This window comes from Thermobia domestica, chromosome 4, assembly GCF_964235325.1.
Source record: "Thermobia domestica chromosome 4, izTheDome1.hap1.1, whole genome shotgun sequence".
NCBI lineage: Eukaryota > Metazoa > Arthropoda > Insecta > Zygentoma > Lepismatidae > Thermobia > Thermobia domestica.
The window spans coordinates 299,519,190-299,547,115 of NC_137457.1; the positions used below are offsets into that span (position 1 = coordinate 299,519,190).

General features: G+C 37.5%; 1 protein-coding gene across 1 annotated transcript in view; it reads left to right on the forward strand.

Annotated features, from left to right (window-relative positions):
• Positions 1-27,926, forward strand: part of LOC145684240 (fatty acyl-CoA hydrolase precursor, medium chain-like) — a 220,757-nt gene that overhangs the window by 112,704 nt on the left and 80,127 nt on the right. Inside the window, exon 2 of the mRNA XM_081756346.1 lies at positions 7,587-7,778. Within this exon, the coding sequence (XP_081612472.1) occupies positions 7,587-7,778 (192 nt within the window). The remainder of the gene's footprint in view (positions 1-7,586; positions 7,779-27,926) is intronic.

The window sequence follows — 27,926 nt, forward strand, 5'->3', positions numbered from 1 at the left end:
AGTGCACAGTCAAACCTGGATAAGTGTAACTTGGAAACCTCCTATTACTGGAAATCTTGTACCCTTCAACATTACCTGCATAAGTGAGACATAAGGGGCCTTATGCAGAGTCGTTTTGAAATCTGATTAATGACATACTACGAGTTTGATTAAAGGATGGTTTTCAAAATTGTATTCAGAGTCTCTGATTAGGACGTAGTATTTGACGAAGTTAATCACATGTGACTAGTTAATCTACAGCAGAGGCTAATCTTTTACCCATGGTTTAGCTTGCGACACAACATTTCGTATTTCGTAATTCATGTGTTTTCATTTTTACAGACTACGCATGCGCTCATCTACTTTTCCGTAGTTGCCACATTTATTTTACTTACCGATGCATTGGGGTTCTATAAGTTAATCATACCCAAATCATCATTTTAGTTGTAGTCAAAGTAGACTCTGAGTACCAAAAACTTAGTATGCTTACTAGCTAGTCTTTGACTAACTTTCGATTAACGAATTCTCTCTGAATACCGCCCATATTATTTAACCTGATAAGGAACTCGGTAAGTGAGATACCTCAAAAAAGGAATTAAATTGGCGGTTCCTTGCTATTCCACTTATCCATTTGACTATATAATGAGATGAAATCTTTCAGTTTTATGTCCCATGGTTGCGCCGGTTAGGGTAAAGGAGACGGTAATAATGAGAAATGTATGGAATAGTGGAATGAATAAAGTGGAAGGAAACGGGAGAACCTCAAGAAAACCCATGTGCATGGTATTTGTCCACCACAAAGTTCACTTGGCGCGAGCTGAGACCGAACCACGGACCTCACGCACCAGAGGTCAACGCTCTACCACTGAGCCATCGTGGCCTGTTTGACTATAAAAGAAGTTTAGTATACCAGACTCCTTAAAAACACACTGTATATTGCAGAAAATACTGCGTCCAATATAACTTCTGAGGAATATTTTTACATTCATACGATCCACCTTCCCCCTTTCACCTCTCCGTTTTGACCTTTTTGTGTCTGAAATTAGTTGGTACATGTGTAAAGTTAGACTTATGGAGCAGACAATTAAGAACAGTTAAGTTGGCATTTGCAAACGTACTCCATTCCGTCATAAAAACATTATTCATTCATTCATTTTTCATCCCATCAACCTTGCGTCCTTCTGTAGCTATCTAAATGTCAAAATACTACTAAGTTTTTGTACACGATGGGAAGTTAACACGCATGAAAGAAGTTATAGCTGTCAGCTACTCCAGACAACTTTCTTTTATGTCTTAATATTTTATTAATTTCTCTGATGCTTTCAATTCATTTCAAAGAACATAAAGGGAGGGAGATGGTTTTTAAATGGTATAGGGCCATATGCAGAGTCATTTTTAACTCTGTATTAAGACCTTGACTAACGCGTCATGCTAACTTCCCTATTCAGAAACACGTTATTGAAGATAACAATGATTTATAAACAAAAGCCACCTTCAACTTATTCGGAGGGTTGTCCAATCACAACAGGAGAGATCAACGTAGGAGATAATAGGCCTAGGTCTTGCTTAAGTTAATTTGTCCTCTTGTGTTTGGATAACCCTCCGAATAAGTCGTAGCTGGCCTTTATTTTATATACAGATCGTTGTTATCTTCACTAACGTGTTTCTGAATAGGAAAGTTAGTATGACGTGTTAGTCAAGGTCTTAATACAGCGCTAAAACACGACTCTGCAAAAGCCAGTATTCAAAGAGTATTCGTTAATCAAGCGTTAGTCGCGCGATTGGTTAGTGTCGTATTAGTTCTGTACTAAAGAGGGTGTACTTTTTGATATTTAGAGTCTGCTTGGAGTTCAGCTAATAAGTTAATTTGAGTATGATTAATTAATATTACTCCAATACATCGGGTGATAAAATAGATGTGGCAACTACGGAAATCTAAACGTGCGCATGCTGACGCAGTTAGACAGTTGAAACTTATACATTATTTCTTCAGCAGATGCTATGAACGCTTTACAGTGGCGTGATAATTCAGGATCAAGGCGGAAAGCTTTGAAAATACCCTCGTAGATTCAGCATACAAAGAATAGGTTACATTTCCGTCTTTATTTCTTTATTGAAACCGGAAGATGTATAAATTAAACCACTTCCGATATCAATATAGGTCCCTATGGAAGAGAAAGCGAGAATTGTTTCTTCCATATAGATTTAGGTCCCAAGAGCTCTTAATACCTATTCTGAAACTGGAAATGGTAGAAATATACTACCTTTGGTTCCAATACTTAAGTTCCTAAGAGGGACGCGGTGGCTCAGTGGTAGAGCGTTCACCTCCGGTGCTTGGAGTCCCTGGTTCGATACCAGCTCGCGCCGTGTAGACTTTGTGGTGGGCAAACACCGTGCTCGTGGGTGTTCTCGGCGTTCTCCCGTTTCACTTTCTTCATTCCACCATTTCATTCATTTCTCATCATCACCGTCTCCTTTAGCCTAACCGGCATAGCCGTGGGAGGTAAAACTCAAAAATTTCTTTCTTCCTTTCTTTAAATTCCTATAAAGCAAAACTGGTTTTAAAAATTAGCGAGAAACTGTTTTCTTTCTGTATGGATTTAGCGTCCCAAGAACAGATTCTTCCTGTGCTCTTATATCTTTACTAAAACCGAAGGCACTACCACTAGCGGTTTCAATATTGATTTTTCGTAGAGTGAAAACGGTAGGAGATAGTAGGACGTGTCTTTCTGATATGGGTTCAGGCTCTCTAGAATAGGTTCCATCCCCGGCCTTTTTACTTTATTGAAACCAGAAGTTGTAAATGTATTTACTTGGGGTTTGAATACTGAACCTGCGTAGTGTCAAAGCGTTCCATAGTTTCATAATATGAAACGAAAGGGCCTATGCAGTTTGCCATAAGGAGCAAGACTGTGTCACGTGATCAGGTCAGAAGTCACGTTGCGTGCTGAATCGAGCCTGGAGATTTCAAATCAAGCTGTGAAATATTTCAAGCACGTAATCTCCGCGTGGAGTGTACTGGGTAATTCGCAGAAGATGCATACACTTTACCATTATTATTGATTTTACTCAGCTTGACTTTTGACATGTTCTGTCCATATTTACCTTACATGCTATACATTGTTTTTAAGCTCTTTATTATGTCTTTGTAATAAGCTTTTAATTAGCCATCTCATTATAGTTTTTGAGAATATTGGACGATTTCAATGATTTTTCCATTCACTTTCATGTTAAAGTTTCGTGATGTTTTACTATGTTCCATCCATTGTACGACAATTTCTTTTTTGAATGTAAAATTTACATAATCTGTTCTATATTAAAGCTGAATTTCAGCCATCTCCCTTTTTTGGGTTTTGAGATAAGTGGAGGAATTATATGTTTTTTCATTAATTTTCCATTCACATTAATGCTTCATGCCTTTTTTTTTTTTTTTTTTGACTATGTTTCGTCCATTTAAGGACAAGTTACTTTCGGAATATAGAATCTACAGAGTCTCTTCTACATTTGAGCTAAATTTCCCGAAAGTCTGTTCACATCATTGCAACCGGATAGGTCATTTTTCTTAAGAGTCTTCATCCCGGCGAAATTAAAATACCGCTAATTTTACAGTAATTATGTGATATCTTCAAATAGATAAAAGATAATCGAAATGTGGAACAAGAGCGCCTTAGACAATATTATTTTACATTAGAAACCGTTATCACGACTCACTTATCTGCTTTCGATTTCGAGCCATTTTGAAAATCGGCATTTATTTTCGCGTTTCTAAACAGCTGAAAACGGAAAGCCACTATGTGACTTGTGATAACGGTACCTCACGCAAAAAAATATTGTCTAGGGCGCTCTTGTTCCATATTTCATTTATCTTTTATCTATTTGAAGATATCATATAATTACTGTAAAATTAGCGGTATTTTTATTTCGCCGGGATGAACACACTTAATTTGATTTTATGCCTTTGAAAGTTACTTTCTTCTTTACTACCAAACTCTTTACATATCCCCAGATGTGTATTAATTAGCTATGCAGTTATTACGTACAAGAAGTTTGTCTAGTTTCAACCCTCTTCTGACATGGCGATATGACATTCACTGACAGGTCTATCAAGAAGTTTTTCATAAAATTAACCTTCTCTATTCATCAGTCTGACCTTTCCCTTGATAAAAAATGATGCGTTTGATTTACTCTTCACTGACCTTATGCGCCATTTATAGGTTAAAAAAAAACTTTCTTAGCAATGTGATCTTTCCGTTAAAGTTGTGTTCCGTTAGAGATTTGTTTGTTTTGTGCAACCTTTAGCTCCGTAATCATAGCATTAACCAACTGTTCAAATATTTGAACACCCGTGTTCTTTCAGCCTTTAGGTTAAACGTTGGACGGGAGAAGTAGATAATTATTGATTGTATTTACAACAGAAGAATTGGATTCATTTAGTGGTAGAGGATATACGTATTATTGTTAAGATGGACAATTGATTGATCGATCCATTGATTGGATTTTGACGTCCATTTTTATCACCGGGGTTATAAGACACAATACTTATTTTTTTCTTTTCACCAAAACTCCTTTATACTGCATATCTATTTTAGTAAGAAGCAATTTTCGGTTTCCAGTTTTTAGAAATACCGAAACCGGTTTTTGAAAATTAAATAAACGGCTTTTCGTCGAAACCGGTTTCAGTTTTCTTCAAAACCTGTTCAGTTTTCACCGAATCCGGTTTCGGCTTTCTTCAAAAACGATTCCAGTTTTCTCCAAAAATCGGTTTGTTTTTTTACCGAAACCGGTTCAGATTTTCATCGAAATCAGTTTCAGTTTTTCCACTGACCAGAATAGTGTTTCGTTGTACTCCGGAAACCGATTCCGTTTTCACAGAAATAGTTTTGTGTGTTTCAAAACAAAGTTTTGGGTTTTTAGTTTTCGGTTAAAATCGAATCTTTTTTTTTTGAGAAAACCGAATCTGTTTTCAAGAAAACCGAAACCGGTTTCAATGAAAAACCGAACCAGTTTTGGAGAAAACCAAAATGTCAGATTTTCGGGTTTCGGTTTTTCTAGAAACCGGTTTCTGGTTTTAATAAAAAGACGGTTTTTCCCATCCCTAATATTTACCCGTTCCGTCCGGGAGGCAAAAAATGTGTGTCCATCCGTCCAGGAAACAAAAAATCTGAAAACTATTTGATGGTAGAGCGTCGAGCGTTAGGACGTTGATGCGGGTTATATTAAAACCGGAAGTGGTTATAAAGTTATTCAATATAGAGCAGAAACAGTTGTATATAGAGTGAAGTAGTTTTCTGTAATCAATTAACCGTCTCCAAAGATATATTGCATTTCTATCCTAATCTGTCTACTACAACCGGAAGTGGTAGCATAAATGTTATCTGGGCCCTGCTTCAGTAAATTTTCAAATTGGGATCTATGAAAGCAATTAAAATGTTTATTTAGGTTTAAAATTCTAGTGGGTTCCAATATTTCATATTTTTCCAGGAGCCCAACTTTATATTTTTCTAATGGAGCCCGATATTAATGTTGTCCCTTTACTATAAGTTCCAAGTTACACAAATAACTACGGAATTATTTAATGTAAAGTCATATGAAGGGTATTCCATCCTATCACAGAAGTACTGCAATAGAGGATTTAGCCAACGTGGCTGCCTCCGAGAATAATAAAACCCGAGACAGGGTTGATGTTTGAATATGGTCGAAGTTACGGTACGTATATACAATACGTCCAGCTAAAGCGCGAAAGGAAAAAGTATAATATGTTCATAATCAATATTGTAAAAGTTTAGTTGTATAAATTATATTTTCACGACATGCCATTAAGAAATATGCCAATTACCATAAATCTTTTTTTTTTTTTTTTTTGTCTGGAATATAAAAATGTTTTCTTTTTTTAAAAAGTCTGTTGCTCTGGTTGCTGATCGTTCTATCTCATCTTTAGTGAAAGATCATTTCTGTGATGTCACAGGAGTTTTATTTTTTTAAAAAAGGAAAAAAAGGATATATACGAGAGATGTTATCAGCGAAGTGAAATGTCCTCGCGGCTCCCTCAGTAGTTGACTGCAGACGTACTGCACAAGTACGCATCACGAGACATGTTGAGAATGACAGAGAGCGAGACAGATGGCGCTGGTGTATGCCAATGAGACAGGCGCCAGATTTTTGCGATTTTGGGGAGTACTCTACTCGGAAGAGGACGGGAGGCATAAGAGATCACGTGACTTACGCGTGATGAGGACTAAGACTGAAAGATTTCATTTTTCCTACGGAGACAAGAAAGCTTCTCACTGTCTTTAAAAGTGACGATATCATTAAATCGAAAGAAAATGGAGACCAACGCAGGAATGAACTGTCATTATGAGGAGACGTCGGAACCATAGGTCACTGACTTTTTTTTATTAAATAAAACCTACATGAAAGCAAATAATGCATTATTTATACAGGGTGTTACTCGAAGATTGGTTGATTAATTGATTTTCATTTACCGGTACGTGCTTTGTTAGCATCGATCTTACATAGAGTCGAAATATGCAGTTTAAAGTTTGACTTGCACCACTGTAAAGCGTTCTATGGACTCGTACCGAGAATCGCACCAAAATCCCGCTTTGTAATCCAGTTACGAGGGGGCACAGTGACTCAGTTGTAGAGCGCTTATTTCTTATCTCCTACATGTGAATCAGCCTTAAGAGTGTTCATCCCGGCGAAATTAAAATACCGCTAATTTTACAGCAATTATGTGATATCTTCAAATAGATAAAAGATAATCGAAATGTGGAACAAGAGCGCCCTAGACAATATCATTTTACATGAGAAACCATTATCACGACTCACTTATCTGCTTTCGATTTCGAGCCATTTTGAAAATCGGCATTTATTTTCGCGTTTCTAAACAGCTGAAAACATAAAGCCACTAGGTGACTTGTGATAACGATACCTCACGCAAAATAATATTGTCTAGGGCGCTCTTGTTCCATATTTCAATTATCTTTTATCTATTTGAAGATATCACATAATTATTGTAAAATTAGCGGTATTTTAATTTCGCCGGGATGAAGACTCTTAATGTCATATGTTGCCGTGACTCAAGTTAGCCGATGACTCGTATTATCACAGATTCTGGTCATCGTATTCCTAGGGCTTTCTGGTGGTTTTTGCCTTTTCTCCCACATCATCATTCCACCAGTTGATTCATAATCATTCATTTTCATTATCCACTTTCTCAGAAACTACGAATGAAGATTTACATACCCCTAAATAATTTTATTTCACAGATCTATCCGGGTCGCGGTGACTCAGTGGTAGAGCGTTCACCTCTGGTGTATGGGGTCTCTGGTTCGATCCCAGCCTGCGCCAAGTAAACTTTGTGGTGGACAAACACCGTGTGCGTGGGTTTCCTCGGGGTTCTCCCGTTTCCTCCCACTTTCTTCATTCCACCATTTCATTCATTTCTCATCATCACCGTCTCCTTTAGCCTAACCGGCATAACCGTGGGACGCAAAACTGAAAGATTTCATTTTTCCACAGATCTCTCAATTACTCCAGTAGTATATCCCATTATATGCTAGTAGTATTATAAAGAATTTAACAATCAATATATTTATTTATTTTAGGCCCCCCAACCTGTGAAACCTTGGTCTGGAATTCGTGAGGCTCTGGAGTTTGGACCGATGTGCATTCAACCTTCAAAGCAGAAAGTATGGGCTGCAGTTCGAGCCCGGGGGAAGATCATTATGAGAGAGAGGAAGATAGAGAACTACCCAATGGATGAGGATTGTCTTAATCTTAATATTTATGTACCAGTGGTAAGTAGCTTTGACAAAAATATTTAGAAGAAAAAATAGTAAGTTTTCTATCAGATATTGTTGAAGCACTATAATAAGATACTCGTATATAGGCCTACAGATGATTATGAAAATAATCGGAACACCTGGAGTTAGAAACATGTCAGTTGTCTGGGATCAATGGGCTGGCAATGGTCAGGCGGCCACCGCTGCGCTGAGCTGTTAATGGTGATATTGTGTTACCGCCAGAGATGGAGTGGGTCAATTGGATCAAGATTTGTGAGTGGGTCAACCACCCTGATCCACCATCCACCCAGAGGTATCATTTTGAGGGCAGGAGGGGGCCATTGCCCTTCAGGAGTTTGAGGAATACTGTAAGTGGACATTTTCATTCCACTTACTTGATATTTGATATATGATAATTGTATAAGGATATCTGAGTTTTATATATATATAATCTAATAAGTGAAGGTTCATTAATTCCAGTCCTGGATTATTATTTAAATGTATATATATATATTTATATAGTTTCATTAATTTGTATAATGAACATTATAGGCTTCCAAATTATTCTTTGCTTAAGTATAAGAAGTACTACAGAAATACTCACTTTGTTTGTCCGTCCAGACCAAAACAGTTACAGATAGTAAGAAATAATATGATATGGCTTCACCACCCAAAAAGTAGATTCCATCTCCGCCTTTATTTATCGATTTAACCAGAAGTGAAACAGATCTACTTAGATTTCCAGTTTCAATGTAGATCTCATATACCATAAGTAAACAACAATAGCAATAAATAAACACAATAAAAAAAATGGTTTTCTGATAAGCAGTAGCGTACTCACCGGGGTGGTCCACCGGGTCCGGAATTCCAAATTTCGTAACTCGATAGACATTTCTTCACTTTCTTGAGAAAACTGTGATTGCTCCAGAAGAGAAATGGTTGATGTAACTTAAAAATTTGATCTTATACTACATCGGAACTCTTTTTTTTTTTCTTATAAAAAGAATTTAGTTTTATTATTTTTTGCTGAGAATGTAAGGAGCAGTACTTTAAAATTATTTATAGTTTTATCGAATGTTAAATAATAACTAGACATAGTAATTACTACTGGCAGACCTCCCCGAAAAAAAAGTAAATAAAAAAACTTCGGACGCCCCGAACATACATTTCTGGGTATGCATTTTTTTTATAAGGATTCTGTGTCTCAAGAATAGGGCATTTTTGAAAAATAAATGGAAAGAAAAAAACCACATGGGACGTTTTCGGTTTGAAAAATAGAGACAATTTTCTATCACAGTTACGTGGTGTCATAAAGAGATATTTAGTCTTTAGATTTTCTGTCACAAGCACATTCTCTTCGGCATTTTAAAGGCTAATCCTTATCCTTATGCTTACTACCTATTAATACGAGGCGCATCCAGAAAGTAAGTTTCCCACGCGTCCCATAGCTATGAAACCGTATGTTGCACGAAGCGACTGCGTGTACATGAAAGAGGAAGATCCTAACATGGCGATGCGCCAGCAGAAATTCCCTAATTCTCTCAGTAGCGTCGTGGCAGTGATTGAGGATTGGCGTTCCTATTCCAACTCCCACCGCGTGTGAAGTGCGAGCAGTGATAGTTTTTGAATGCACAGGACATAGCACCGATTGAAATCCATCGCCAGCTGTATCGCTGCAAAAATGTCAAATGCTGGCCCTGTGCGCCTTGCTTTGTGCTCTAGGGTCAGTTGCTTCAACACAAAACTTCTTGATCAACAGGCACGCCGTGACGTTGGTGTGCAATAAGGAGCGGAAAATCTGCAGGAACTGCTTGCTCATGCTGTTAGGCCCATGGACCTGGCACAACTAACGATGGATTTCGATTGGTGCTATGCCCTGTGCATTCAAAACCTTTATCACTGCTCGCACTTCACACGCGGCGGGAGCTGGAATAGGGACGTCCATCTTCAACCACTGCCACGACGCTACTGAGAGCACTAGGGAAGTTCCGCTAGTGCATGTGCCATGCTAGGACCTTACTCTCTTACGTACACGTAGTCGCTTCGCGCAACATGCCATTTCCTAGCTATGGGACGCGTGGGAAACTTACTTTCTGGATGCGCCTGGTATATAAAAGAATGTGTCTATATCAGCGACGAAACTACGCTAGTTGTTGCCCGGGGCAAGAACTCGCCTTACCGCCCTCTTGACCAACCAAACCAAAACGGTGCCCCAAATATTTGCTCATTTGCGCCCTCCCAATCCGGCGCCAGGAGCAAAAGCCCCGTTTGCCCCCTAGTTACGTCACTGGTCTATACGTATCTGTGTGTCATCAGATGTTAGCTTAGAAAGAAGTCGCCAGGAACCACCAAATTTTGTCCACACACATAGACCTTCATCAGATCTAATCGGGTAGGATGCCATTTTCTTTTTCGATTTTTAACTCAGGGGAAGCCTAGGTGGGTTCACGTTCTGGAGGTTCACAACATATAGAGTATCTCAGAAGCCACAGACAACCCACACTACTCTTACACGTTGCGGGTTGCGTATTGTTCAGTTAATACAAAGACTGGGCGCTTTTGCAAGTGAACTATTATTAAAACTAATTTTGATTCGTATAGCCCAATCAATCAAACGGTCAAAAACGAGACTATGTCGGAAGAAATTTGTAAGAAGCTGAATTATTTATTCCACTTAAAGGTGTAATTTCTCAAAAGTGTTGTGATTTATCTCCGATGTTTATCCCGCTAGCAAATCTTCAACCCCTTTGGAAGCGTTTATACCTACTGCATCACTCATATCTTCTTTACCATACATCCTAGCCTGTTCATTCTTTTTTTTTTCATTTTTAATTCCTTAAATTATGTTTAACATGAAAGCGAGGGCAAGGCGTGATATCTGTCCTATCTCCTCCCGCCCTCTGACGTAACCCTTGTCCCACTTTTAGGGGTCATTCAATTAACTACTATAATAGGAATGCTCGTAATGCAATGGCATGCTTGAATATTATAATATCCTTTCTAAAAGAGTTATATGTAAGTAGGTTTATCCTCCAGAAAGAAGTTCATATTTAATTGCATTGCCAGTTTTGGTTCGGGGAAAATTACCCCTAATCCTTGTGGGGATTTCCTATTATTCACCACTTATGGATTCTCTCTGTTCCACCGACAGCTGTGAAATTTATGTTGTTTATTGACAACATAACAGCAAGTGTTAATAACTAATTAGCATTTTGCATAGCATCATGGATCTCCCACTCACTATTTCGTTTAAGGTGTATCATATTTTAAGTTATCGACCAATTTCTTCTTCAGCGACAATATACAGTGTTTTACAGTACATAATATTATTTACGGTATTGTACAATCTATATATATAAAAGAGAACGCACAAAATCCTTTGTCCGCTCATCACGCTAATACGGCTGAACCGATTTCTTTCATTTTTGGGGGGTTGTTAGGATTTGGACCCTAGATGGTTTTTATCATATCACTTTAATTTTCAATTACCAGTGTCTTGAGATAATTGACCAATCAGGTGTCAATACGTACAAAAAATCCTTTGTCCGCTCATCACGCTAATACGGCTGAACCGATTTCTTTCATTTTTGGGGGGTTGTTAGGATGTGGACCCTAGATGTTTTTTATCATATCACTTTAATTTTCAATTACCAGTGTCTTGAGATAATTGACCATTCAGGTGTCCATACGTACAAATCCTTTGTTATTAGTTCATCATAGGTATAAAAATAAACGTATTTATATGCAACCCGCATGACCCTGTGACTCGGCGGGTTAACATAACTGACAGGCGCTATAAATCACTTGAAAGCGAGAAAGTAAAAATTATCTAAGTAACAAAGTTTATTGCGTTCCGGGATGACCGCAGCGAAGCGGGGCGGGTTGGGGTGACCGCAGCGAAGCGGGGCGGGTTAACATAAATGACAGGCGATATAATGTTAACATTAGTGCAATCTTCTATGGTTTTTATCATATCACTTGAAAGCGAAAAAGTAAAAATTATCTAAGTAACAAAGTTTATTGCGTTCCGGGGTGACCGCAGCGAAGCGGGGTGAACGCTGCTAGTATTTACTGTAATAAAAATTTCTATGTCTTCGTAAATGAAAACAGGCAAAAAAAAATGCACAAGACTTTAATGTTGTAACTGGCTTAAGAACTCTCCTTTTCGCTCCACTTTCTTGTACTGATTCCTTCTTCCATCTGCATTCACCTGGCGACGAACTATTTCCGAACCATCTCTGAACTTCTAACTACAAATTGAGTAGCAATTGACTTCTATTGTGTGAATCAATTTGGCCAGGTACAAATTAGATCTGAGGGTAGATTTTTTTGTCATCAAAATAAATTTGAAATATCATGCTTAATTTAGATTGACGTAGCGACTCAACCCGTACAAACTTAAGATAAACCTCTCTCCACCGATCTACTATTCTGACTTACATTAACTTGTGTTTGTGTATATTATATGAAGTCTCGTGTACAGCTTCTTCCGAAATTTGTAGACTATCTACAGCTTTTAATTTCCTTATCCACAGAAACAAGACGTTATGTCACATCCAGTTAGTGCGTGTGCAGAAAGAAGAGCAGTTCTCTTCGTTGTAGTCATCAACCAAGAATTTAACATACTACTACTACTACTACTACTACTACTACTACTACTACTACTACTACTACTACTACTACTACTACTACTACTACTACTACTACTACTACTACTACTACTACTACTACTACTACTACTACTACTACTACTACTACTACTACTACTACTACTACTACTACTACTACTACTACTAATAATAATAATAATAATAATAATAATAATAATAATAAACTTTGATCTGGTTCTTACTACTTTTCGATTTACAAAAATACACTTTCTTGTTATGTGAATAAGAGCTACTAATAACACGAGCAAATCTCTATCGGAACCGACAACCAATACCTTCGGGCTCTAATCATTGGTAACTCGTACAGTACCGGATTTAGGTGTTCTATCGCCTATAGGCTAGGGTTGATTTGCCGCTCTCTTCCGGGGTTTGCTCCCCTTCGGAGAATTTTAAAAACATAACACTACGGAACGAGATTTTGTTACATTTAAATCCTCAGAAGTATGTTTCAAAATCTAGTATTTTACGAGCAACTAGATAAAGCAAAGATGAACACTTAAATTTAATTACAGTATAGTGGAGACATTTTCTATAGCAGGCTCAAGGACATGACGCAGACGACAAGCCACTCTTAGTTTTCGCATATAAACCTACATAGAAATCAAGTGGTCTATGGAGTGAAGTAATATTTTGACACTCAATAAGAAATACACCGACAATTTGTTATTCTTGTAGCTCAAATTATTATTAGTTTACTAGTATTGCAGTCTTAACTAAAACTAACTAACTAACTAACTCTATGACCTATGGAACCCGCAAGTTCAGTGCCGCGTTCACAAAAGCTCTCCACTGACTTCTATCCTTAGCTAACTGCATCCAGTTTCTACTTTGTATTCATATCTCTGCGAGATCGATCTCAATATTGTCCTCCCATCTGCGCCTAGGTCTTCCTAATGGTCGTTTTCCGATTGGTATTCCAGTCAAGACTTTGAAAGCGTTTCTACTTTCTTCCATTCTAGCTACATGACCCGCCCACCTAAGCCTCCTAGACTTGACGACCCTAACAATGTTGGGAAAACCATATAACTTGTGTAGTTCCTCGTTATGAAGTTTCCGCCATTCCCCATTCCCCTTCCTCTTGGGTCCGAATACTCTTCTCAGGATCTTGTTTTCAAATACTTTCAGTCTATGTTCTTCCCTCAGAGTAAGCGACCATGTTTCGCAGCCATACAGAATAAGATATATTTATCATTTCATATATTTTAAGCTTCAAATTCGTCGACAGAATTCGCGACGACAAGAGATTTTGAACCGAATAATAACACGAATTCCCTGCTTTTAGTCGACATTTAATTTCTTCGTGAATATGATTTTCCTCTGTTAATATTGATCCTAAATATTTGAAACTATCCACTTTATCAAAAGCATTATTTAATATTTTAATGCATCCATAATTTGCTGTATTACGGTCCCGACGCACTTCCATGTATTTAGTTTTCTCTGCATTTACTTTTAAACCCATGTCCCTGCAAGCGTTTAATAATATCTCTGCATTTATTTCTACTGTTCTCCTATCATCCCCTATTAAATTTACATCATCAGCATATGATATAACCTGGTGCATACCGTTCAACTGTAGGCCCTGGTTGCTATCTTTGATTTTCCTTATACCGTATCCCAGAACAAAATTAAATAATAATGGCGACAACGCATCTCCTTTCTTCAGGCCATTTTCGACGTGAAAGCTCATGGACAAAAATTTTCCCACCCGGACTTTACTTTGGGATTCATTTAAACATATCTTAATTAGCTTTCTCGGTATTCCAAGTTCTGTAAGAACGTTGTATAATGTTTCTCTCCTAACCGAGTCGTACGCTTTTCTAAAATCAATAAATAGTTGATGTACCGGGGTATTGTATCCCCACTTTTTTTTTTCGAGTATTTGGCGAATGGTAAATATTTGGTCGACAGTTGATCGATTTCGTCTAAATCCGCACTGATAATCTCCAATAATTTCATCTGCGTATGGGGTCAATCTTGCTAATAGAATATTTGAAAGGATTTTATAGGATGTTAACAGAAGAGAAATGCCTCGATAATTATTACAGACAGTTTTGTCAGTTGTCAGTTTGAGGATACCTGGATTGAAATTATAGATAGCATTAAAAGTTCAGCAAAAGAAAAATTGGGACACGCGGAAATACATAGGAACAAACCATGGTTCGACCAGGAATGCATAATACTAGCAGAGAAGAGAAAACAGGCAAAATTACGCTGGCTACAAAATCCGAATGAAATAACTACACAAAAGTTCGCAGATATCAGGCGGGAAACTTCCAACATTTTTAGAACAAAGAAATGCGATTTTCTGAAAGCTAAAATTAAGGAACTTGAAGATAATAGTAAAAATAAAAACATCCGGGACATGTACAGATGGTGATCAGAAAAATGGAAACACCTGTAGTTGGCAACACGTCACATGTATGGGTCGGCAGTGGTGTCGTGGCGCCCGCAGCGCCGGACCGCTGGTAGTGGTGTGTTAGGTCGGTCTCCATACTACGTCAGGCGCAGTGGAACAGCAGTGTCCAGTGGCTGCAGCAGACGGAGGTAGTGTAAAATGGGAGACCTCTCAGATTTTCAAAGAGGGCAAATTGTTGGTGTGCAGTTATGTGGAGTGAGTGTGACGGCAGTGGCTACTGTGTTAAGTGTGTCGCGTGGGACAGTGTCGAAGGTGATGACGGCCTACACAACACATGGGAAAACCACATCGGGGAAGCGGAACAGTGGGCGGAAGAAAATCACGAGTGACAGGTCACGCCGGGTATTAAAGCGCATTGTCACGCAGAACCGTCTTGCCACTGCGGAGCAAGTGACGGAGGAACTCAATCAGCACCTCCACCACCCTGTTTCGGCAATCACAGTCCGCCGCGAATTACATGACATGAACTTACGGGATCGTGTTGCACGGGACAAACCGCTCATCAGGGACCATAACGCTTTCGCACGCCGCAAATGGTGCCGCGACCATGCAACTTTGACCGTTGAGGATGGAAACGTGTGATATGGTCGGATGAGTCATTCTTCACCCTATTCCCAACCACGGGCCGTGTTTATGTGTGGAGAACGCCCAAAGAAGCTTACTGCCAATTTGGAGGATACCCGGCCCACTTGATGAAAAAAAAAAAAATGGAGACCAAAAGAGGAGAGCAGCATAAAACCTGTTGCGATGTTCAATTTGACGTCAACACCAAAAGATTCATACCAAAAGAAAACTTTTTAGGAAACAAAATAAATAAATAAATAAATAAATAAAACTAGCTTATTGAAACCATTGTGTCAGAAATAGAAAGAGAGAGTTTGTTTACTTTTACGGCACAAGATGATGTTGACGTCGATATAGCACGAGTTCAGGGCCGGATTTCTAAGTAGGCTGCAACGTAGAAATGGCAGGTTTTAAAGAAGGGGCAAATTTTAACTTTTAAAAAAGAAGAATTTGAAGTTACAAGTTTCGTAAAACAAAATTAGACATAACCGGACGAAAAAACACATAATCAAATTGATCACGTGTTAGTAGATAGAAGAAGGCAATCTAGCATAATTGATGTCCGGTCGTTTAAAGGGGCTGACTGTGACACTGATCACTACCTGGTAGCAGCGATAATACTAGAGAGACTATCGTTGAATAAACTTAATATTCATTGTCCGAAAATGGAGAAAAGGAGATACACTCTGCAGAACCGTATATTCCAGAACCCAACCGAATAGAAGTAGAAACCGCTATAAAGAAATTAAAGAAACACAAATCTCCGGGTGTAGATGAAATTCCGGCTGAGTTAATTTTAGCTGGAGGCGAAAAATTGTGGAACAAGATACTCAAACTCATTCTCCTTATCTGGAACAAGGAAGAATTGCCACAAGAGAGGAAAGAATCAATCATTATTCCAATTCACAAGAAAGGCGACAAAACTAGTGCACTCCGAATCTTCTAAGTCGGGAATCTATTCGAAACTTCAATTTGGTATTCCTCTCTTACCTGGCTCTCTTCAATTTTTTTTTTAAATTAAGTCTCTCCGTTTTCGGACAATGAATATTACCTTTATTCAACGATAATCTCTCTCGTATTATCGCTGCTCTGCTACCAGGTAGTGATCAGTGTCACAATCAGCCCCTTTAAACGACCGGACATCAATTATGCTAGATTGCCTTCTTCTATCTACTAACACGTGATCAATTTGATTATGTGTTTTTCCGTCCGGTGATGTCTAATTTTGTTTTACGAAACTTGTAACTTCAAATTCTTCTTTTTTAAAAGTTAAAATTTGCCGCTTCTTTAAAATCTGCCATTTCTACGTTGCAGCCTACTTAGAAATCCGGCCCTGATCTCGTCCTATATCGACGTCAAGATCATCTTCTGCCGTAAAAGTAAACAAGTTATCTCTTTCTATTTCTGATACAACTGCTTTCAATAAGCTAGTTTTATTTATTTTTTCTGTTTCCTAAATATTTTCTTTTGGTATGAATCATTTGGTGTTGACGTCAAATTGAACGTCGCAACAGTTTTTGTGCTGTTCTCCTTTTCGGTTTCAATTTTTTTGTCGTCGAGTGGGCCGGGTATCCTCCAAATATTACAAATGTATTTTGTACATATTTAAATATTACACTAGCTGAACTAGCGCTTTCTACACAGCGCATCCTTCACATATGAGCATGAATCTCCTTGTTATTCCTTACAATATCTGTACCTGTCCCTTTACAGACACAAGTGAAAGACGTATTGATAAAATCAGCAAGGGGTACCATAAACGAGAGATTTTTTTTCGATTGTTTTTTCAATATCTCGCACCGTGTGCAAGATTTGAGCCTAATTCCGGTTGGAGTTTCTAATTCATGTATGATCAGTGTTTTCTTTCTTCTTGCATGCAGTATGTAATAAGCAAATGCATTACACACACAAATTATTATAATGTCAGTGATATATGGTCTTCATCGCGCAAAACAGTCCAAACAATAAAGATTCATCATAGACTGGAGAAATGGTTATCCTTTGTTTTCCATTATCATTTGGACTTGAAACAAACGCCTGATAGATATACTACCCCCGTATATAATTATGTGGTGTTGGAATGCATAACTCGTAGGATATGACGCTTTACTTTTTTAAAAATTCAACGCTTCCAGTGCACCCCTTAAAAATACAATAAAGAAATAACGTCCATGTTTTTTTTAATATTCAATTAGAACTAAACAATCTACACAAAATTTGCAATCGATCAGTGAAAGCGCATCTAGAGCTTGTGATTTCCGAGATATTATTGTCAATAGAATTGGCCCACAAACATATAAACTTTTTTTGACCACAAACATATAAACGTAGCATTTTAATATATAGATATTCACACTGTGTTATATCTCACTGTACGTTGAGTTATAAGACCAACTTAGAGAAAGTCTTCATGAAGCATATTTGTTACTTATGTGAGATCAACATCTTGAAGCGAACTTCCAAAAGCTTTCCTCAATGTGCCTTTTTCTAAGTGAGGCATCAATATGTCATCGGGCCCTTACTGAGATACCACGTTTCATCACCTAGGTTTTTATTGAACTAATTAGAGAAAAGAATTGGATTGTAAATAATGTATGTAGATGTTATCTTCATTTCGAAAAGCAAACGGATTGTTATTCCAGTAAATATATTTCAAAATTACTGTAAATACTGTATAGTATTGATGACAAAAATAATCGATAATTGAAATGTCGTGAGGAGTCGCTGAAGTAAGACGTGTTTGTAGGTGCTCCAGGAATCGGTGAAGCGTGAAATCATGGGGGTGTCGCTTGAATATTGGAGAGTTAGTATTGGACTCTTCAACGCGAGGTTGCGTGTGAAGTGTTGCCATCCCCATAGCATACATTTCCGAAGTAACGTTAATTTATTCTTCGTAGGAGTAGTTGTCTCAATTCTGCTAGTCATAGCTGGTTTAGAGACCAACCCTGGGCCCCGAACCTTGGAGGATGTGTTCGCAAAATTGGAGACAATGGAAAGGAAGATGAATGGCCTGTGCGAGAGCAATGCTGAATTTTGTAAACGGTTAGAAGGTGTGCTGAGTGAGTTAAGAGAGGTGAAAGAGGAGAATAAAAGACTTAGGGCAGAAATTGTAATGAATCGAAATACAATAGATAGGCTTGAGAATTTTTCGCGACGGAACAATCTAATTTTTACAAACTTACAAGGGAAGAACAATGAAACTTGGGAGGATTGTGAGAATGCAGTGAGACAGTTTGTTCAAGAACGCCTCGGAATTGAACTCTCGGAACACGATATTGAGCGAGCGCATAGACTAGGCAGAGGCAGGAACAGGCCCATTATTGTGAAATTTCTCTCATATAAACGGAAGTTAGAGATTTTAAGAAGTGCGTATAAGGCAAAAGGGACTCCCACTATAATATTTGAGGACTTTTCCGCGCGTGTTCGTGAAGTGAGAAAGAAACTGACGGTACACATGAAAACAGCCAAAGAAGGTAAACGCGCTTTCTTAAGATTTGATAAAGTGTACATTGATAATAAACCATTTGTGTTAGAAGAGCTGGGAAGTGTTAGTGATGTGTGTGATCAGAGTGAACTTTCTTCACAAGGTGGTTCAAGTGAGTTGGAAACAATGCAAATGGATCACTGTTCAAGGACAGGTGATGATGCGTCATTTCCTCAACTATGTAGGAGAAACACAAGATTGACAGCTACAAGAGGTCGAGGGGGGAAGGTGATGCCCTGACATAGAGAGGACTTAAGCAAAGGTAAGGAAGTGAAGCATGAAAAATCTGGTCATTTGCAAGAAGTGAAAGTTGAAAATACCAAGGGACAAAGAAAAGACACCAACACACTCCTAAATATCTTTTATCAAAATGCTAGGGGGGTGAGGACCAAAACGTACAATTTCTATTGTAATATCTTGTCATCAAACTATGATATAATTGGAATAAGTGAAACGTGGCTGAAAAGCGACAACTATGACACAGAACTCTTTGATGACAGATATTCAGTGTTTAGATGTGATAGAAATCTAAAAGAAACAAGGAAACAAAGGGGAGGGGGAGTGTTACTAGCTGTGCTGAAAAAATATAAGATATTTGCTATAGACTGCACTGAAATAAGTACAGATTGTATATTAACAAAGATTACAACTGATAAAATGACCATATATGTTTGTATTGTATATTTTGTACCTAATTCAAAGATAGAGCAGTATGAAGAGGTTTTTCAAGGTATAGAGTCAAAATGTCAGCCAGGTTGCACTATCCTCTTATTTGGTGATTTTAACTTACCAGAAATCACAGGCACAGATTTTAATTTTCTGAATACCTCAGCCAAATATCAATGCTTACATAATTTTATGTCGTTGTACAATATAGCATCTTTTAATAATATTAGGAATAATCTTGGTAAAACTTTAGATTTAGTACTTTCGAACTTAGACAGCGTAACAGTCACTAGGGACATATTTCCTTTAGTAAAGGAGGATGTGTACCACCCAGCATTATCCATAACAGTAAAATTAAGCAAATTATTAGGTATAAACAAAAAAAGTAATATCAGCACATATAATTTTAGAAAAGCTAATTTTAGGCAACTCTATTCTGAACTTCAAAATATTGACTGGACATTCCTTAGCTGTTATTCTGAGGTTGATACGGCTACAGAATCATTTTATAATATAATATGTAATATTTTTGATAAGTGCATTCCTCTCAAAAAAGAGGTAAATAGAAAGTACCCGTTTTGGTTTACTAAGAATATAATTAGGAAAATAAAAACAAAAGCCCATCACCACAGGGCAATTAAGCACAATAGCAGAAATATAGCTTATCACTTACTAGAATTTAAGAAGTTACGAAATGAACTTAAAAAAGAAATTAGAACAGAATATAGTAACTTTGTTGCGAATACAGAAAACACGTTACAAACTGATCCTTCCCAGCTCTGGACTTTTGTTAAAACTAAGACCCAACACCTTAATTGTAACACGCTGACATACAATAGCCAAGAATTAGTTAGTAATGACGAGATTGCACATTCATTTGCTACATATTTTCAGTCAGTCTATAATAACGAAGATATCATGGATAGCAGTAGTAATAGTAACAGCTCATATGAGACACTGGACAAATTAAGGATTCTAAAAATTGAGATGACTGAAATTAAAAAAGCAATAAGAAAACTGAAGGGGAAAGGAACGATAGGACCTGACGGTATTCCAGATTATATAGTAAAGGGATGTGAAGAACACTTTCTACTTCCACTCTATATTTTATTCAACCTAATTATTTCTACTTGTAAATTCCCCAGTAAATGGAAAATAACAAAAGTCTGTCCCATTCCTAAGTCTAATAATGGTAAAGATATTCAAAATTATAGGCCTGTATCAATATTGAGTACTTTTGCTAAAGTGTTTGAATCTATTCTTTATAAACGGATTGAAAATCATATAAAACTATCAATTTCAGAATACCAGCATGGCTTCGTCCAGGGTAGATCGACAGTCACAAATCTCAGTATTCTTAACAATTTTGTAGCAAGAACCCTAGATCAGGGTGGTCAAGTAGATATTATCTACACCGATTTTGCGAAAGCATTTGATAGAGTAAATCACAAGGTACTAATAGAGAAACTTCGTCAATTTAACTTTTCCGCAGAGTTAATTGGGCTCTTCGAGTCGTATTTGAGAGACCGAAGGCAGTTCGTTGTATATAAGGGATACAAGTCAACCGAATACTTGCAACTATCTGGTGTTCCACAAGGATCAAATTTGGGTCCACTACTATTTGTAATATTTATAAATGATCTTCCTAGATGTATAACGTATTCCCACAAACTGTTGTATGCCGATGATCTCAAACTTTTTAGATGTATAAATTCCATAAATGACTGTAATCAACTTCAACAAGACATAAATTCAGTGGTGCAATGGTGTCAAAGTAATTTATTGAATGTAAATATTAGTAAATGTAAAATCATGAGTATTACAAAACGTAAAAAACCAGTGCAATTTAAATATTCAATTAATGAGACTCAACTACCCGTTGTAAGTACTGTCAATGATTTAGGAGTAATGTATGATACGAAATTTACATTTGAACCGCATATTGATAACATAATAAATGAAGCGAACAGAAATCTTGGGTTTATTCTAAGAATTAGTAGGGAGTTTCGTAAACCTGCCACACTTCATAAATTATATCAAACTTACGTTCGATCCAAACTCGAATACGCGACGCTTGTATGGAACCCAGATACAAAAATTAACTCACTAAAAATAGAAAAAATCCAGTCCAAATTTCTTAGATATCTTGTATATAAGGAAACAAACATTTTCCCAAGAACTGAAAACACTAATTCATTGAATAGGAATTTTGAAACTCTAACCCTCAAACAAAGAAGAACGTTATCTGACATGATATTTTTGTACAAGGTACTTAATAATAAGCTAGACTGCAACGAATTGCTTTCGAGCTTTCAAATAAACGTTCCAGGTAGAAAAACACGTCCAGAAAACTATAACTTATTTTATTGTGCAAAAGCAAGGACTAATATCCTAAATAAGTCGCCAACATGGAGGATTAGTGCAACCTACAACAGACTCTTAAAAATGACAAATAATATAGATATTTACGCTGATTGCCTCACAAGGTTTAAAAGGGAAATTGTAAATATATTATTTCATGAAAGATGAACACTGTAATTGGGTATAATACCTGTTGTGTTCTGTTTCAATAAATAAATAAATAAATAAATAAATAAATAAATAAAAATATGATAGAGTTTTAACCAAATTTATTTATGGAGTGGTGGGTGGGAGGTCCATGACGCTATGAAAAATGTCAATTATTTATTAACAGAATTTAATTAAGTTGCAGTTAAATCTGCGAGTTGTGTGCATGCTAGCGCCCTCTATTGCCATCAAGCAGTCAGGAAGCGTACATAGTGACATCTATTAGGGCGACTGTGAACTATTAGAAGCGTCACACACAAGATTGAAACTTCCTTCTATTAAATCAGTCAAGGATGTTATAAAATAGAGGATCTGCCCATACAACAAAATTGTGAAGCCATACGTCACAGCTTCGCCACACATACTCTGCCCACTCCGCACCACTAAGATCGCAATGTTTCGAGACAACAATCATGGCGGAAACGAGAGTAGCCAATCAGACTTGCCGGCTCAGGCGACACTCAATTGTTTCTCGGCTTCATTGAGTTCATATGATGAAGATACGTATGGGCAGATCCTCTATTTTATAACATCCTTGAAGTCAGTGGTGTCATTCAAATCGTTTAAAAACCGGTTGTGTGATTAGTACAAGTATGTAACAACCACTTCTATGATTAGAATTTAACAACCGGTTCTATGATTAGTAGAGTGTGCCCACGAGGTCTCGTTACCCATGAAAATATCTAACATAAACTACTAAACGTATATAAATAGTACTCGGAAAGAAATGAATGTAATGAAAGAAAGCTTTCGAGAAGTTTTATTGAGATAGGAAACATTAAGTGTCCAAAGGATCAGTTTGTCGACCGTCATTCTCATAACAAAGGATAATACGCCGCCAGGTTCTGTGCGACATTTTGCGGAACATTGCAGGTGTAACTTAAGTGAAAGCTTGTTTCACAGCTTCTGTCAGTTCGGTAGCGGTATCATAACGGTTTTGTGCAACGATGTCCTTTATGAACCCTCATAGCGCATTATCACAAATTGTGAGATCTGGGCTTCGTGGTGGCCAGGCAAATGGTACGGACATATCTGGACTACCACGACCAATCCAACGTTCAAAAAAAACTTCCGTAAGACATTCGCATACGAAAAAGACATAATGGGCAGGTGCTCCATCATGCTGAAATCAGCATGTCTCTCTGATTCCGTGCTCCTCCAAAGGAGGAACAAACTAATTCTGGAACATGTCTAGATATCACTGGTGATTCACAACATCGTCGAAAGAGAACGGCCCAAACGTGCGTCTACTATCCACGGCTGCCCATATCATCACATACAGGGGGATTCTGTTCCAACTCTTCATAAAAATGTGGATTCTCGTTTTTACCATTTATCAAGAGGTAACGGGAGTTTGTGGCCACTCTGTATATTTAACAAACGGTTGTATGATTAGCACAGATATAGTAATTTGACTAAGTATTAATATTATTACTATTTGATTATACTATTTTGTAGTACCCAGGGGCGGATCCAGGACGGACTTCTGGGGGGGCGGTGGGTTGTAATACTGCTACTTAGAGCTACTTTTGAGAGCTCCAAACTCTGGGATTGGTTTTATTTATATATAAAATAAGAAAGTTTCCTCTTCTGGGGGGCAATCGCTCTGATCGCCCCTCTGGATCCGCCCCTGGTAGTACCTAGTAATAGTAACTAGGATTAAGTCAGGCAGGATCTTTATATTGACATTTTGTACCTTTATATTTATTCTCAAAAATTGTACTAGAAAATTATTATTTTTTGGAACTGGAGTAGAATTGGAGTCGAGAAAGGAGGTAGCGAAGTAGTAGAGATGGAGCGACTTCTACACTTGAATAGATTTTATTGCCCCCTTAATTGCTTTTATTGCTTTTATGACTGTGTAGATTTGATGTCAATATGGCCGTGTCGGCCTTGGGGAGACCGGCCCCGGGCTTGGGGGAAGTTTCTGGGGGAAGTGGTTTTATTACTTGTGCAATAGAGGTTGTTTGGAAAAGTGGAATGACCTCCTTTCTTGTTGAAACACGCTCCTATACGATTCTTGAATCGAAATTATAATCAAATTAGAATTAAAAACATGATTTAGATAATTAGAGCATTGGTATACGGCTTTGAACGCGATCCAACACGATTTTTGATTGAGGATACGGCTTTGAACGCTGTTTCTAGCTTTAAACATGATTTAATACGTTTCTTGAATCGAAATTATATTCAAATTAGAATTAAAACTACGATTTAGATAATTAGAACTTCAGTATATGGCTTAAAACGCAATCCCTAGCTTCAAACGCGATCCAACACGATTTTGATTGAGGATACGACTTTGAACGCTGTTCCTAGCTTTAAACATGCTTTAATACGTTTTTTGAATCGAAATTATAATCAAATTAGAATTAAAACTATGATTTAGATAATTAGAACTTCAGTATATGGCTTAAAACGCGGTCCTTAGTTCCCACAAGGTTTTTCCCCATTAATTTAATTATGATCTGACTTGTAAAGCTCGTAACTAATTGAACACTCTTATTTGAACTAGAAAATTATGAATAATGAATATGATTACACCCTTTAAGCTCCAATGTTTAGCAACGATTTTTAATGGTGCTTTGTTTTACGGCGTAAAGTATTAAGATGGGAGGGAAAAAGGAAGGATAGGAAGAAATATTTATTTATTTTCATCTATTTTTTCTTGTTGCGAACTGCACTTCTTTCGTTTAGCTTGTATGGTTCTTAAATGACAGACTTAACTCTGCTATTTTTCAGCGTTGCTCAGTACGAAATTCGCAGATACGCAAGGTTCTGTGTTCTCTCCAAGCGCCATTGTAATACTGAGGGTGAAGATTGACGTTCAGTTTCTCACACCCTATGCAAACAACCTTGCGATATGATTGGCCATGAAAAACCAGTTTGCTCCACCTCCAATGTTTAACCATGGGGGCCAATCACTCCCTCTAGTTTGAGTGAACGGGAGAACCAACCCTTCCCCCGCTTCTCTTTCCATCATCAATGTCTTGTGTGAACAAGTTTCTACCCGCTCCCCACCCTTCCCCCGCATCTCTTGACCGCATTCTGTGTGATCAGGTTTCTACCCTGCGACACGTGACACACATTTTTTCCCCACCCCTCACTGCCACTCTTTGGCTGCATCCTGTGTGAACATGCTTATACCTTCTCTCCCCCCAACGGCGATAACTGACACATTTTTCCTCACAAAGGGTGTTTTTCAAACCAGTTCTGGTGGATGGTTTGCGGACAACAACCTATTCCCCGCCCACTAACCTGATGGACAAACAAGCAGGATGTCCTTGTACTCATTGCCAATAACCTGATGAATAAATGGTTGTCCTTCATTTTGACTACTGCAAAACAACACACACACACAAAAAAGAACCTGTAGAATTACAACATACAATAATTGTCCTGTTCTTTTCGGCAAGATACAAGTTATTGAAACAGTTGTTGAAATGATAGCTATCTAGCTTACTGAATAAAGCCGGAATTTTAAAATTTAGGAACATTGTTGCCTGAACCCAACTAACGAATTTTATTGCTTGGTAAACAACTATTTGCTGTGAAAAATACGACAATTTGGCGTCTTTAAGGTATGAATTCAGACATGATGGCGATGTTTTTCAAACTTTAGGCATTGTGTGAAAATTCCTTGGTATTACCTCTATAGAAAAGAAATATTTGCTTCGATTCGGCAAGAGACCGACAAAGGAATTCTTTTCTGCTTCTTTGCAGACTGAGGCAATGCTGTATTACAAGGCAAATTCATTTACTTTATTTTTTTCTCCCCCTATTCCATTCCCCTTATGTTAATGAATAAATAAAAAAATATATTATATAAATGGAGTACACATTTCCTGTATTAACAATTTTGCTCGTGAAGTCTTCTGCCTTGCTTCTGCATTGTTTCTTTAAAGTGATTTTCTGGATTTTTCTGTGTTTGTTCAAAGAAGAAGATAATATATTCAAGTAAGTTTTATATCATTATAATTGATTAGATATATTTGCATAAGTATCGAATGGTGGGACTCCTCCTAGAAAATTAACACATATTGTTTTTCTTATGAAAATAATTAACACGGTGTAGAAACGAGCTATGAGTTTGCCAATATGTTTCAATTTGTGGGGAGCATAACGCCCCGAACCTTAGGGATTCGCGTCTGACTTACATTCCCTTACGTGTTTACCGAAAATCGGGGAACTGTGCATGAGGGATAGTCCCCCCCAAACCTGAGGGAACCGCGTTTGACTTATAACAGCTTCTGTGTTTGCCAAACAGGGGAAACCATACATGGGGGCATAGCCCCCCAAACCTGAGGGAACCGTGTGTGACTTATAACAGCTTCTGTGTTTGCCAAACAGGGGAAACCATACATGGGGGCATAGCCCCCCAAACCTGTGGGAACCGCGTTTGACTTATAACAGCTTCTGTGTTTGCCAAACAGGGGAAACCATACATGGGGGGCATAGCCCCCCAAACCTGAGGGAATCGCGTCCGACTTATATCGCCTTTTGTGTTGCCAAACAGTGGGTTTACCAACACCGGAAAAGCTAGCTTCCTGAACGGTCACCACGAAGGAACGAAATATATATATATATATTTTTTTTTTAAAATTTGTTTGAAGACTATGTTTGAGTTTTGATTCCGTTTCGGTTGTGTTTTTGGACAAGTTAACCACAGGAAAGAGTGAAGAATGGAATTAGCATTATTATATTATAGTTAAGAATATGTGGGGGGACACGAGAAATATCTTGGCAGTGTTAATTTTTTAGAGAAAAAATGCGCGGTGACATCCCTTAAGAAAACGCCAATGACGGATGGACTTATAGTTTTAGAAATGCGTGGTGACATCCCTTAAGAACCGCCAATGAGATACTTTACATATTAGTTGGTATTTTAGAAATGCGTGGTGACATCCCTTAAGAACCGCCAATGACGGTTGGACTTATAGTTTTAGAAATGCGTGGTGACGTCCCTTAAGAACCGCCAATGACGGTTGGACTTATAGTTTTAGAAATGCATGGTGATGTCCCTTAAGACCCGTCAATGAGATACTTTACATAATAGCTGGTATTTTAGAAATGTTTGACAATCTACCTTAAGACCCGCCACTGACGGACTTTACGGCAAAATCAAGTGTGCAATTTCTTTGAATCTTTATAACTGAAATTGTGATTAAACTGAACTGCGTACTGTCCAATATTTTTGATGGTAGATTTTATATAAATACATTGTGTCTGAATGATTTGTCATGAATCTGTATTCATATTGGATTGTCTTTTCGGAAAATAAGCAGTTTACACATAAAGAACACTTTAGAACAGATACATATTTAATATTTACTACAGATAATGTTCAAAATATATTGTTTAGTGTAAAATAATTAAGTTCAACAGAAAAGATAGACATTTGTTTGCTTGTATCCCTAATATTTTAGAAAATCAGTCAGTATTAAGTGTTTTATATAAAGAGTTCTTAGATGTAGTGGATGCAATTTTCCAAGATACATGTGAATATTGCAATTTTACGTAAATGTGTAGACTTTTCTTTCCCACAGTTAGACTCGAAAGAAAAGAAGTACGTTCATTGATTCATTTTGGATCATAACAGTAGACTTCTCCCTTTGATTTCGTATTAGAATGGGTTGTTCATCACGAAACGTAGTGAATACTCAAACGGTTCTCTTTTCCAAGACATGACAAATGAAAGAATGTAATTAAGTGAGAGAAATTTAAGGTTCTTTATTTCTGAATAAGTGATGGGAATATGAACTTGCGTATTTTTAACATGTGTTGCAATATTC